The sequence below is a fragment of the Equus asinus genome, chromosome 4 (assembly GCF_041296235.1).
Source record: "Equus asinus isolate D_3611 breed Donkey chromosome 4, EquAss-T2T_v2, whole genome shotgun sequence".
Classification (NCBI taxonomy): domain Eukaryota; kingdom Metazoa; phylum Chordata; class Mammalia; order Perissodactyla; family Equidae; genus Equus; species Equus asinus.
The window spans coordinates 113,169,331-113,184,624 of NC_091793.1; the positions used below are offsets into that span (position 1 = coordinate 113,169,331).

General features: G+C 35.1%; 1 protein-coding gene across 3 annotated transcripts in view; it reads left to right on the forward strand.

Moving 5' to 3' along the window:
- SCRN3 (secernin 3) overlaps window positions 1-15,294 on the forward strand; it is a 36,543-nt gene that overhangs the window by 15,517 nt on the left and 5,732 nt on the right. For all 3 annotated transcript variants that reach the window (XM_014851644.3, XM_014851641.3, XM_044768691.2), the window contains exons 6-7: window positions 13,037-13,199; window positions 14,174-14,354. In XM_014851644.3, the coding sequence (XP_014707130.2) occupies window positions 13,037-13,199; window positions 14,174-14,354 (344 nt within the window). The remainder of the gene's footprint in view (window positions 1-13,036; window positions 13,200-14,173; window positions 14,355-15,294) is intronic.

Consider the following 15,294-nt stretch of genomic DNA (forward strand, 5'->3'; position numbering starts at 1 on the left):
AATTCCAAAGGAAGGAAATAATGAAGAGCAGAAGTCAATAAAATTGAAAACAACAAAACAGTAGAGAAAATCCATCCGACTAAAAGCTAGTTCTTTGAAAAGATAAATAAAATTGATAAACTCTATATCATTGACAAAGATTGGCAAAGAAAAAAAAGGAAGAAGACACAAGTTACGTGTCAGGATAAGAGATACCATTATAGACCCCACAGACCTTAGGGGGATAATACGGGAATACTACAAACAGCTCTAAGTGTATTCAGTAACTTAGAAGAAAAGAACCAATTCCTTCAAGCCGCACATCACCAAAACTCACCTAAGAAGAAATAACTCTTGTTTCAGCAGACAGTTTAATTGGCTGTACTCAACCTGCAAACTGCCCCCTGGTCGGCAACTCCAATTTCTGTGCAGTTCGTTGACCTTTAGCTGCGCTGCGTGCAGTCTGCCTCACATGTGCTGATTCATGAATCAGATGGAGATTTGGGCAGAGTTTTTTCTTCACGGAATTTGTGGGTTCCTCTCTCTAACATTCTCCCTTACGGGATTCCCCCTTCACTTCCTGGTGCCTGTGATTGACTTCCAGTCCTCCGGGCCAGAAAGACCAAGGTTTTCTACAGTTACCTGCATGGTATTGTACAGCATTGACTGTGGCCTTCCCTCAGGCTAAAGCTGTAACAAAAATGGGAAACTTACCCTGTGCTTTATCCCATCTTCCAAGTGTCACCTCCCCTCCAGAATTTTCCTGTTTTTGTTCACTGTAAAGAGCCTTCAGGTAGTTGTTTCCTGTATTTTGTCTTGAGTTTATAGTTATCTGAGAGAGGGTTGATCTGATAGGAGCTTACTCAGTCAAACTGAAAGCAGAACTCCTTCCCGTGTTATTTAATATTCCATGACATTATTTTGCTTGTAAAAATAAGTATAACCACATGATTCAAAATTCATACATAAGAGTATACAGTGAAGTCTCTCCTTCCTACCCTGTGCCTAGACATTCAGTTCTTTTTCCCACAGGTAATTCCTTATATGTTCTTCCAGAGATGATGTATACTTAGTGAAGTAAATATGTAAATATGTAAAATTGTCCCTCAGTATCTGTGGGAGATTGGTTCCAGGACCCCCGGTGGATACCAAAACCCACGGATGCTCAAGTCCCTTTTATAAAATGGCATAGTATTTGCATATAATCTATGCATATCCTTCTGTATACTTTAAATCATCGCTAGATTACTTCTAGTACCTAATACAATGTAAATACTATGTAAGTAGTTGTTACACTGTATTGTTAGAGAATACTGACAAAAAAATGCCTGTATATGTTTAGTACAGACGCAACTGCCATAGGCCTTTTAGTCTGCAGTTGGTTGAATCCATGAATACAGAACCCGCAGATACAGAGGGCCGAGCATATTCTTTTCTTTCTTTTTTTTACAGAAATGATAGTATGCCATACACACTTTTCTGAATATAACTTCCTTTTTTAAAACAAATTTTTTAAAGTTTTTATTTTTCCTTCTTCTCCCCAAAGCCCCCCGGTACATAGTTGTGTATTCTAGTTGTGGGTCCTTCTAGTTGTGGCATGTGGGATACCGCCTCAGCATGGCCTGATGAGCAGTGCCATGTGCGCAGGCAGGATCCGAACCAGTGGAACCCTGGTTCGCCAAAGCGGAGCATGCGAACTTAACCACTCGGCCACAGGACTGGCCCCTGAACATAACTTTTGTTTAGTTAGCAATACATAATGCAGATCATTTTATTTTAATACGTATAGAACTTCCTCCTTTTTTAACAGATGCATAGTATTCTATTATTTTGATATCTTGTTTATTTCTATATGGTTTATTTTAATCATTATATAGTAAAGATTGAATTATCATACTTTAATTAGCAAATTCTCTCTTATTTAGGTTGTTTTTACTTTTTCATTACTGAAAATTATGTAACTTGTTTATAGCTTATTTGTAGTCACATTCGTGATTATTTTCCTAGAATAAGTTCCTAGAAGTAGACTGTGGGGTCAAAATATATACATGTTTTTATTTTTATTTATTTATTTAAGATTGGCACCTGAGCTAAACTCTGTTGCCAATCTTCTTTTTCTTCTTCTTCTTCTCCCCAAACCCCCCCAGTACATAGTTGTATATTCTAGTTGTGAGTGCCTCTGGTTGTGCTATGTGGGATGCCCCCTCAGCGTGGCCTAATGAGCAGAGCCGTGTCCATGCCCAGGATCTGAACTTTCAAAGCCCTGGGCCGCCCAAGCAGAGCACATGAACTTAACCACTTGGCCATTGGGCTGCCCCTATGCATGTTTTTAAAAGGCTTTTGAAACACATTGCAAGATGACCACCAGAAAAGTGGCATCAATTTAAATTTCCACCAGCAATATTCAATGCCCATTTTCTAATATATTTATCAATATAGGATATTATTTTTGTTCAACCGTGATAAATTTTGTAGGCAAAATGGCATGCTATTATTTTAAAATATACTTCTCTTATTAGTGAGATTAGACATATTCTTATCATTATTGAAAATTTGTAATTTTTAAATAAATTACATGTTTATTAATATATCTTTTTCCTATTTTTATATTCAGTTACTATTAACTCTTAAAAAATAACTTCTAATGTGCCTTTGTCTTTTTGGTTCCAAATAATTTCAGAAAAATAACTTTTATTTAGAAGATTACTGGGTGGCACATAACTGCTAAAAGGGTCTTCCATTAATAAAAATGTGTGACTGATATATCCTCTTTCACTTGAAGGATAAAATAGTTCTATAAATCAACCAGAAAGCAACTACTCAGAGATCAATCAATCAGTGATTGATATTTGTTTCCCAGATATTCATTAAACAAATTAATTACATGATGGTTACTTGGTATGGCAGAAAAAAGTTCGTGACAGAATGTTTTTAGAATCCTTGACATCATTGTTTTCAAAGTACTGAATATCTTACTTATATTTTAATTTCCAGAAGAATGTCTTATCATTTGAAAAATTTTCTACAAGTTTTCTTAGTTTATCATTTTATAAATAGGTTACTTAAACTTTTAAAAATGGGGACTGGTATGTAGAAAATGCTAAAATATGTTATTCTAAGGATTTCAATGTTAGATGTATTATTTGTAACAGTAGACACAGGGGTAGAAGTTGCAGCAACACCTACACCCATTTATTAAAAGCATATCAAGGGCTAGATGCTGTGGCAACCGTGTGAAGTACGTATTATCTTCATTTTACAAATGAGGAAGCTGTGCTCTTCGTTTATCTCCTCTATGAAACTGAAAAAAATGGACTCGCTTATTTGTCTTTACATTTCTCTCAGCACCTATTTCAGAGTCTTGCACTAGTATGTTGTGTATGCTTAATAAGTGTTTTTGATTAAATTAACAAAGGATTGTTAGTTGAATTAAATTGTAATTTGCGGATAGTTTAAAAAAGATCACTGTTTTGTACTTTTTTCAGTAAACTTAAAGACTCAGTCAGGAAATTAGCAGGTATTCTTAAAAAATGAAGAATAGTAATACATAATTAAGGTGGAGAGGAAAAATGTCAAGAATCCTAATGTTTGAAGTAAGTGAACAAAAGGAAGAAAAAATAGATAGAAATAATTATAAATTAATTAGTCACTGCATCCTAATAATTCTAGTATATTTAACTATCATATAACTAAATCATAGATTTAAATGCATACATGATTATAGTAATAGGTGCGTGTGACATGAAACTTATTTTTCTCTCCAAGTGTGAAGTACAGTTCATCCAGCTTTCTGTGCTCTGCCAAAAGAATAAATGTCTTTCTAATACTTTCAGAGAAAATTGTCTGCTAGTATATTATGGTTAATTTTTCCCGTGATTTTTCTAGATGGAAGAGCCTACTTTTCCTCTTTCCAACTATCCCTACCTGATAGCTATTAAGTGTGTTGCATATATATCCAAATTGTATCTATATTCACTCATGTATTTTAAATAACTAGTTTAAATTGCAGTGAAATTGCACCCTGTGTTTTGCATTCATCTTAGTGAACCCTGCCACCGTAGTCTCGGTACTTATTCAGTGCTTGCTAGTGGATTACCTACAGCTATCCTACTCAAGTGATCATGTAAATCCTCCTTTCATTTTGAGAATTGTAGGTTTTGAATACAGAAAACATTTTCATAATACCTGTATTATTGCAGTGTTATGGTTCTGACACTATTTTCATTAAAACTTGCCATTTATAGGAATTTAGATTTGAATCATTTTAAAATCTTGCTAGGTGCAGAGGCTGTGTGTCTGATAGCTAGGTGCAGATAGTAGGCTTTTGCTTTATTTAGTTTTAATATTAAGGGCTGTTTTCAGGTACATCCTTTTTTTTCCTTCCTGCATTTCTTCAAAATAACAGAAAGATATTGCTTCTGTAACAAGTTAACTATAAATTGTTTTTCTTGAATTTGAAGTCATAGTATACTATGGAGAAACTAAAAATTTGCTATTAGCATAAAACAGTTGGTGCTTGCATGATTAACTGAGGGTGGAACATTAAATTATTTTATATGGAAGTCCATTTTATTTTAATTTAAAATGTTGCAAAACAATTTGGGTATAGACTTGTAAGCTTTTTTCTTTTAATTATTCCCATATGTTGTGAGAATGGTGGGAAAATCTTGCTTTTCATGCTTTCTTTGTGTTTGAGTTATTTCATTTTTTATTCCTTTACTGTTATGATAATAGGGTTTTGGGAGAGAGGAAACAAATAACTGTGGTCAACCAACTATGTTAAATGAAAGTTATTCGTTTCTTTAGAACTAATTTTAATGTAATAATAAACATTTCCGTAGAAACTATCTGAAAATGGCAGGAACTGTATGTTTTGTTTTATTTTCTTTTAACTGTACTTGTTACAGTGTGGGTCTACCATGTTCATTACTGTCATTAAGGAATCGATAGGACTTGAGGATAAAAAGTGACTGATGTATTTCATAAATGTGAGGCATAGTAGTGGAGTGATTACAAGCACACAGCTGGATTTCTGCTTCTGGTTATGAAGAGTAGCTAGTATAAGGCTAACCTCTCCCAAGAATAACTATAAAAGCTGGAGAAAGGGGCTGGCCCCGTGGCCGAATGGAGAAGTCTGGGTGCTCTGCTGCGGCGGCCCAGGGTTTCGCCGGTTCGGATCCTTGGCGTGGACATGGCACTGCTCGTCAGGCCACGTTGAGGCGGCATCCCACATGACACAACTAGAAGAAAAAAAAAAGCTGGAGAAATAAAACCCACTGTTTGAAGGCCTGGGTGAACAGCCAAAACAGTTAAGACATGAGGGACCTGGATCCAGGAGATTGGTAAAAGACTGACTAAACTTTGAGAAGAGCGGGACCGTCAGTGTCACAATTTCTCTGTAAAGCAATTGTTGACTTCTAAGCAGCACATATGTAGGTTGAGACACGGAGAGATCAAGCAGAAAGTAGCTGCTAAGAGTCTAAAAAGCTAAGTAGAGGTTTTCTCAGTCTCATAAGGCCTTAGGGACAAAAGTGGATTTGATGGCCAGCCAAGAAGAAGGGACCTGGGAAATACCCCAGGCTTTCATGAGACCCCAGAAAGTCTACACTTTAGGAGTAAGAACAAACAGAAAATAGACCAGTCTCAACTGGATCAATAGGTAGTCTACCTATATTCTATCTGTTTGTCAGAAGGAAATTAAGAACTCTGTGGAGGGAAAATATCATGCAGAGCTTCTGTAAATTTTCATCTGCAGTGTCTAACATTCAATAAAAAATGATCAGACATGCCAAGAAACAGGACCAAATGACTGAAAACCAAGAGGAAATAGTAGAAACTGACCCACCAGTTACCCACGTGTTAGCTTGATCAGACACAGACTCTCAAATTAGTATGTTTAAGAAAATTAGGTGAAATGATGGAGAATTTCATCAGAGAACAGGAATCTATAAAATAGAACCAGATGGAAATAATAGAACTGTAAAGTTATAATAAGTGAAATTAAGAATTTAATATATTGGTTTAACAACAGATTGGACATAGCAGAAGACAGAAATTAGTGAAGTGGAAGATCAGTAGACAATATCATGGGGCCGGCCCAGTGGTGCAGTGGTTAAATTCACGTGCTCTGCTTTGGCAGCTCGGGGTTTGCCGGTTCCGATCCCAGGTGCGGAGCTAGGCACTGCTTGTCAAGCCATGCTGTGGCAGGTGTCCCACATATAAAGTAAAGGAAGATGGGCATGGATGTTAGCTCAGGGCCAGCCTTCCTCAGCAAAAAGAGGAGGATTGGCAGCAGAGGTTAGCTCAGGGCTAATCTTCCTCAAAAAAAAAAAAAAAAGCTAAAAAACCAAAGAAAATATCCTGATTGAAACAGAGAGATAAAAGTTTGGAAAATATAGAAATATAGGCAAGAGCGTGAGAGGCATATGGGACTTGGTGAAAAGGTTTCACATGTATGTAGTCCCAGCAGGAAAAGAGAGAGAGAATATGGAGGGGCAAAAGCAATATTTGAAGAGATACTGGCCAAGAATTTCCCCTAACTAATTAAAGTCATCCAGCCACAGCTTCAAGAGCCTCTACAAATCCCAAGAAGGATAAATGGAAAGAAACCTCACCTGGGTACATCCTAGTGTGATTGTTGAAGGGAAAAAAGGAGAGGCAAGCTTAAAAACAGTCAGAGAAAAAATATGTATTATCTTCAAAGTAACAAATATAATACTGACAGTTAACTTTTCAACAGAAGAGAGAGAATCCAGAAGAATGTAAAATGACACCTTTAAAGTGATGGAGAAAAATAATAACTACCTATTTAGAATTCTATATCCGGTGAAAATATCCTCCCAAAATGAAGTTGAAATGAAACAGAGAATTCATCACTAGCCAGTTTGCACTAGGGGGGCATTCTTCAGGCAGGAAAAATGACCCCAGATAGAAAGAAGGTAAGCGGGAGTAAATGAAGAGAAACGGAAACAGTAAATACATGGGTAAAACTAAATGAATATTGACTGTTTAAAATAATAATAAGTTTATGACCACTGGGCATAACTGCGTTGTTCAAAACTGTTGTGCATTGATTTCATGGTACCAAGACTACTCTTCCTACAGGCTGCTCCTGGCCAAGGACTGAAAGTGGCAGAGAGACTAAGGCAGTCTCCTTCCTGGGATGTGTGGGACTCCTCTGATGGCTGATTTTGGCTCAAGGACTCCCTGACGGCTTTGCCAGGCTTCCTTAGATGGTGTGGCAGTCTATGACGTTTCCACCCAACCTTTCTTCCCTCTCTACCAAACCCAAGTTCAGACTTATGTCACAGTCTGGCTCCCTCCCCATTTTCTCTCACAGGCATTTTCTCTAATATAATCCTTGTACATTTAATCCCATGTTGTGGCATCTGCTTCTCAGAAGACCCAGAGGAACACAGAAGAATTAAATGTATGGGAATAGCACAAAAGACGGGACCAGTAATGGAGTTAAAGCGTTATAAGGTCCCTGTGTTAACTAAGTGGTAAAGAACTAGTATAAAGCAGACTGTAATAGGTCAGGAGAGACTAGTAAAATAATAAAAGAATCCATAAGTAATAAGCTAATGGGAAAAGTAGAATAATAAATACTTGAACAATTCAAAAGAGGGCAAGAAAGGAGAAAAAGGGAAAAAGAATAGCTGGAATAAATAGAAAACTAATAATAAAATGGTTGATTTTGTCTCATATGGAACTTACATGGTTTCTAGAATTTATACAGTACTTTTAGAAAGGTTATTTTGACTGTAACAGAAATGGTTAACTACATCTTACATTATAGTTTTATTTTGTAAATTGAAATTATAATTCTTCTGAAATTTTTCTAAAATAAAGTATGAATTAGGATTCCAGCTTTTTCCCCACCCCTCAAATGATTAGTCAGTGATCCCAGCACCACATTAAATTATCTTTTCCCTACTGATTTGAAATGCCAACCAACTTTATCAAATATTAAACTCCTAAGTAAACCCAGGTGTAAATTAGACTACTGTATTTGTCCAGTTTTACTGAGAATAATGTAAATGTACATAGTAAGGGCTCAATACTTGTTTTATGAGCCAAAGAACGATATTAGTGAATTTATAATGTTTTTTTTTTAATGTGGTAGGACAAGGAACTCCTCATTACTCTGCTTTTTCAGAATTTTCCTGGCAATCTTTGAATGTTCATTAGTTTCAAATGAATTTTATAATAATTTTTGAGCTTCTCCCCAAAAAATCTTTTTGAGGTTTGACTGGAATTAAATTAAAATTATAGATTATTTTAGGGGAAGAATGGACATCTAATAGCCTTCCTATTCAAGAACAAGATATAGTTGTCCATTTATTGAAATTTTCTTTTGTGTTCCTGAGTAGACTTTTCTAGTTTTATTTATCTAGGTTTTCCATAATGACTTTTTTTTTGTTAAAGAAATCTTCTGTGAGCACTTGCTCTGTGTTAGGCATGGAGCTACATAGCAGCAGACATGATTGATAGAGTCTCTGACCTTCAGGAACATAGTGACTAGTGTGGGAAAGACACATGCAAGTAACAATGGTATTGTTCACTATTCGATTGTTTCCAGTCTTTTACCACTGTAAATCATGTTGCAGTGAACATCTATATTCATTGAGATTTTTCTGCATTTCAAGATTATTTCTTTAGAGTAGATTCCAGAAGGGAAGTTGGACCTACAATATTTGCAATCTCAACCTAAACAAGACAACAATGTCTTGGGGCCGGCCCTGTAGCCGAGTGGTTAAGTTCGCGCGCTCTGCTTCAGTGGCCCAGGGTTTCGCCAGTTTGGATCCTGGGTGCAGACATGGCACCGCTCGTCAAGCCACGGTGAGGCGGCATCCTACCTGCCACAGCTAGAAGGACCCACAACTAAAATATACAACTATGTAATGGGGGGCTTTGGGGAGAAGAAGTAGGGGGAAAAAGAAAGATTGGCAACAGATGTTAGCTCAGGTGCCAATCTTTAAAAACAAACAAGCAAACAAAAAGAAGACAGCAGTCTCTCAATTTCTCTTCTATAGAGAATAAATTATTCCTCAATGAGAACTTTTTTTTCAAAATTTCAGATTGTTTCAATTATTTCTTCATATGTTGATCTTCTATTCTATGACCTTGCTAAACTAATTAGTTCTAGGAGTTTTTTTTGGTAGATTCCTTGGGATTTTCTATATAGGTTATCATGTCACCTGCAAATAGGGACAGTTTTAGTTGTTCCTTTCCAATCTATATGTTTTTTATTTCCTTTTCCAGCAGTATTGTGCTGGCTAGGACTTCCAGTATTATTTTGAATAAGTATAGTGAGAGCAGGGGCCGCATAAAATGGAGGAAGATTGGCAAAGATGTTAGCTCAGCGACAATCTTCCTCAAGCAAAAAGAGGAAGATTGGCAACAGATCTTAGCTTAAGGCCAATCATCCTCACACACACACACACACACACAAATGGTGAGTGCAGATGTCCTTGCCTTGTTCCTAGTCTTAGGGGAAAGCATTTAGTCTTTTACCGTTAAGTATAGTGTTCACTGTAGCTTTATCAAGTTGAAGAAGTTCCCCTCTATTCCTTGTTTGCTGAGAGTTTTTATCAAGAATAGATGTTGAAATTCATCAAATGGCCTTTTCTGTGTCAATTGATATGATTCTTTTTTTTGGCCTGTTAATATGGTAGACTATATTTGTTTTCTAATATTGAACTAGTCTGGCATCCCTGGAATAAACCCAGCTTGGTCCTGGTGTATAATTCTTTTTATACCTTGCTGGGTTCTATTTGCTAATATTTTGTTGAGGGTTTTTGCATTTATATTCATGAGAGATATTGGTCTGTGTTTTGTTTGTACTGTCTTTGGTTTTGAGATCGGGGTAATATTTGCCTTGTAAAATGAGTCAGGAAGTGTCTTTTCCTTTTTTATTTTCTGGAGGAGATTGTGTAGAATTGGAGTTAATTCTTCCTTAAACATTTGATGGAATTCAGCAGTGAAACCGTCTGGGCCTGGGTATTTCTTTTCTGGGAATTTTTAAACTACAAATTCAATTTCTTTAAGAGTTATAGGGCTATTCAAATTATCTATTTCATATTGAGTGAGTTTTGGTAGTATGTGCTTTTCAAAGAATTGATCCATTTCTTCTAGGTTGCCAATTTATGTGTATAGAGTTGGTTGTAGTGTTCCCTTATTGAGTTTTTAATGTCTGCAGGATCTGTCATGATACCCCTGTTTCATTCCTGATGTTGGTATTTTTGGAATTTGTGTCTTCTTTTTTTGTCAGTCTAGCTAGAGGTTTGTCAGTTTTATTGATCTTTTCAAAGAACCAGCCTTTGTTTCATTGATTTTTCTCTCTTTTTTCTCTGCTTTCGATTTCATTGGTTTCTGCTCTTGTCTTTATTATTGCCTTCCTTCTGCTTCCTTTGGGCTTATTTTGCTCTTCTGGTTTGTTAAGGTGGAAGCTTAGATTACTGATTTCCACATTGACTTTTAAGTTTTTCTCTAGATATTTTATATTTTTTGCTGGTAATGTGATGGGATATTTGTCTATTTTATTTACAATTGGTTGTTTTGGATCTATAAGAAAACTGTTGAGTGTTTTCTTCTATTTAATGGGACACCTCACTGATACTTTATTGTTTTTGTAGTTTTAAAATCTATTCTCTTGAGTTTTTCAAGTAGGTAATTATATGTCAGTAGTCCTATTTTAATTTTCTAGTAGAATTATACTTTTAGAAATATAAACTTTTTGCAAGCGTATAAAATTAGGAGGCTATAGAAGAAAATGGGGAAATGTAAGTATGTTCTAAAAAAATGACCTGATTTTAGTCATATATCAGCTGGTTAATGAAGCAAACATTGCAGAAAGCTGTGATGGATAGTAGGAGGGATGTCTGTTTTATCTAAATTTTCAGTCCAATGCCTCAAAGTTCCAAAGGTTGTATTGAGAAGCAAAAGTGGTCTTAAACGTAAGGATAATCACTGATGAACTGTCTCTTTATAAAATTAGTCCTCATGCAGACATCTTTCCCAATTTAACATTATCTTTCTCCTCTACTTTGCTGTCAGCATTTTTGTTGATCAGTCTCTTAATGATTATTAAATGTTCAACAACACAATGAAAAAAATACAAACTGGAAGTTGTGTAAAAGATGTAAGATTTCAAGAAGTCAGTGACAGTAATGTTGGATAATTGCTTAAGTCACATACAAAGCCATTGACAAATAAAAATGGGCAGAGAGTTAGACCTATTAACAACTGAAGGAAAAATTGAGGACAATAACATGACTAAGTGCTTCCAAAGAAAATGATTTGAATTCGAATCGAGAGAGGGGCCTGAGAAACTTGATGAAGTCTTCAAATATTTTTGCAGAAATTATTTTTTGATCATGCTGCAATAATCAAAGTTGCATTGTCTTACCATTTTGTTGGAAAAATTACACTTGATTCATTCTTTGTTCTCAGAGTTAGTATATTAAAATTTTAAACTAAATTTTAACTATAAGCTTATATAAATTTATTTTTGTAATATTTTTATTTCACTTTAAAGACTCAATCAATCCTTTTCCTCCACTATTTACTATGAAACTTTGATTCCCATTTTATATGTGTTACTTTAAGTGGCAGTTTTCTGGTACCAATTTTCTTACAATAATGAGAATTTCTTGTATTTATTCAAAGGAAAGCTTTTAAACCTATTCTGAAACTCTTTTTGAATTGGTAACTGTGGTTACCTCAGTTGAAATTGGGTCATGGGACTTTCACTTCTTTACATTCACATATCTATATATCTATGTCTTTATCTATCAATATCTGTCTATCTACCTATCTCTCCATTGCCTAGGATAGGCATTTAACAGGTGCTCAATAAATATTTGTTGAATGAAGAGAACTAAACAGAGAAAAACTCCATTCCTATACTTAGAGAACTTATAATCTAATGGCAGAGATAGGACCAATATAGACAAAAGATCAGGAAAGCTTATAGATGGAGAGGAAAAGGTTATTTCAGTTAAGCTTTGTAGTAAGTTTTAATTTGAAGGAGTTTTAATTTGATTCAGGAGGAATTGAGAATCATAGATTTTGGAGAAGAGAATTATGACATGTGAGAAGATGTTTTGGCTACTTTTGGAAGACTGCATTGTGTAGGGGTGAGATTATTCATCTTGTCACAAGGTAGTTAGATCTCGAGCCATATCTTTGACTACAGATATGCACAGCAAGGAGCAGAGCTGTCTAAAGGCATGATTGACTTTTGAAATTTTCTGGTGGAAATGCCTTCCAAATATGGAATTCTGATGCTCTCTGTAACCATGGACATATTGTGTTTGCTAAAGAGAGAAAATAGATTTTTTTCTATTTTTCTCAAAAAAATCTTAAACTATCAAACTTTACACTTGGAAGCAGAAAGCAGAGTATAAGATCATCTATTTTCATCACACAATGGACATTTAAACTTCTAAAGTAGTCCAGCAGAACTGTGCACTTACAAATTCCATTAACCAATAGTCTATTTCGTCTCCTTCATTCCCACGCAGGTTACAATTTACATTCATAAAAGAGTATTAATTTCAGACACAGAAATTATTACAGGAAAAATAATTTGTTATTCTGTAAAGAGCATCTTGTATAATATTGGAAACTAAGCACAATATTTTCTAAATATTTGGTTTCCAGAGCGGATAGACTCAGATAATAGTTATTGAAATCATCAGTTCATTGCTAACTAAATACACCTTAAAAAATTTTGTAAGGGCAACGAGATTGAGTATATTTTTGCATTATTGATTCTTTCCTCTTAGGAAGTTACAGAGATTTTACCTTTATGTTATAATGGTTTTGAGACTTTGTATATTTTGTATTTCAAAAAAATATCTTCCCTGCGACAGTGGACTGAGTCTAATTACAGTTATGATACGAGGTTTGTTTATAGTCAATCTCTTATTTAATTTATACCTAGACCAATATCTTATGTTATGTATTATCAGTAGAGAAGGCAGTTCATAATTGCAGGATACTGACCTGCAAATTCATATGTATTTGATGGTTTTTCAAATTATTTCCCTAGGAAACATAACTTTTGAAACAATGATGGAAATTCTCCGAGATAAACCAAGTGGCATTAATATGGAGGGAGCATTCCTGACTACTGCAAGCATGGTTTCTATTTTACCTCAAGACTCCAGCCTTCCCTGCATTCACTTCTTTACAGGGACTCCTGATCCTGAGAGGTGAAGTCACAAAATACTATAAACCAGTAAGGAGTCGGGGGTAGCACAGAATCATTAGTCTGTTGATGATTTTTGTCAGGCTAAATTTTTGTTACACAAATAACCACAATAATTTGTGGATGCAATTTCTGTTCAGGTTTTAATCAGCCATTTCCATATGTGCATAACTGCCATCACAATTCTCATTTTTGTGGGACGAAAATGTTAATAGTTTCTTGTATGCCATTATCCCTACTCCCTCTTTCTCCGAATATATTGAACATTATCAAGGAAAGAAAGTAGATAGGTTTTCTTATGCAGATTTCAGTACTACAGTATGACATGATTAATAACAGTTAGTGAAAAGGTTAAATGATGTAGTTGCGCTGGATTTAGATCGTTACGCATGCACTCATTTCTAGAAAATACATACAGGTAAAACTTAAAACATTAATACTTCAAGTTATATCTTAAGTAGGATTCATATAGACTATCTTGATTTAAGGCATTCATATCTCTTACAAAACTTATTGCACATTACCTTTAGAAATGGTCTTATATTCATTACCTCTTGGCGTTGTAGTCTTTCATATTAAAGATTTTTCAAGAAAATGAAATGAAATTTGTGTCCCCTTTATTAATACTGCTGCTGATTTTCATCTCAAATCCTAATCCTCAATCTGTAACATTGAAGATTGTTCTTACCTTCCAAGTGTGGAGTTTACAGAATAATTTCACTTGACACTGTTTATACGCCAGGCCCTTTGTTAGGTCCATGGGAATCATAAGGCTAAATAAAGCATGGCCCCCTGCCCCAAAGGAGATCCCAGGGTAGCAGGGAAGACAGGCATGGGTATAACTTGTATGATGGAACAAATCAGTGTGTAACAACTTAATCGAATCTTCTACTAGAGGTAATCTTAGAAGATTTAGAATAATGCTGAATATTTATTTGTATCCCCACATGCCAATTTAATAAAGACTTTTTCTTCTAGGTCTGTTTTTAAGCCTTTCATATTTGTACCGAATATTTCACAACTATTGGACACCAGTTCACCAACATTTGAACTTGAAGATCCAATTAAAAAGAAGCCACATTTTAAGAGTAAGCCTGACAGAAGACACCCACTCTACCAAAAACATCAACAGGCATTGGGAGCAGTAGATAATAATGAGGTATGATTAGATTATATTCTCTGTTTTATCATTAAGAATAGTTTAAAATATGATTCAACCCATATTTTGAACTTTGGAATTTCAGCTTTTTTTCCTCTCTTTGTATAAAAATAAGTTTAAAAATAGTTTAGATACTTAGACTATAGAACTGTGTTATTTTTTATTTTTGGTTAAAAATAATGGTAAGAATGTGTAATGAATCTTTTAGAGAAATGAAGCGTATTTAATATAATATCAATAGCTAACATTTATTGAGCACTTATTACACACCAAGCACCGTGGGACTGTTCCATGGAATACTTCATTGTATCTTCACGACCACTCTATGAGGTCAGTGTTATTATCCCCCCTTCACTGATAAGGAATCTGAGACTTGGAGAGTTCAACCAGCTTGCTTAGTATATATGTCACACTAAAAATTACAAAACCTGGTCTGTTACATAATGTTCTAAATCATACAGCCTCAGAAGAATTTTAATTGAAAGTGACTTAACACCCCATGGACTTAATAATAACTAAGGAGTTGGATTTTTAAAAAAATGATAAGTGCTTATTATTTTAAAATGTAAGCATTATAGAAGGTTAACATCACCCCAAATCTCATCTCCAGAAATAAGCAGATAGATAGATAGATGGATGGACAAATAATTTTATAATACCCATACCTCTTCAGCCCTCCCACCCTCTTCCCTCTCTGAGCCAGAAGAAAAACAATAGATTGGAAGGAAATGGAAGGCTACCCAAAGGCTTTCTGCAGCACCATCCATTGATTCCCTGCAATGCAGGAAAAGATTGGCCGTTTCCTACCTTTTCTCACCTGTTGCTATCAGTTCCTGATTTTTATTGCCCGTAGCTCCTTTTACTTCATCAAGGTCTATACCTTTACATTCTTTCTATGTTAACTGAATTAAGTGAGTTTTCTCCAGGTAATTATTTATTT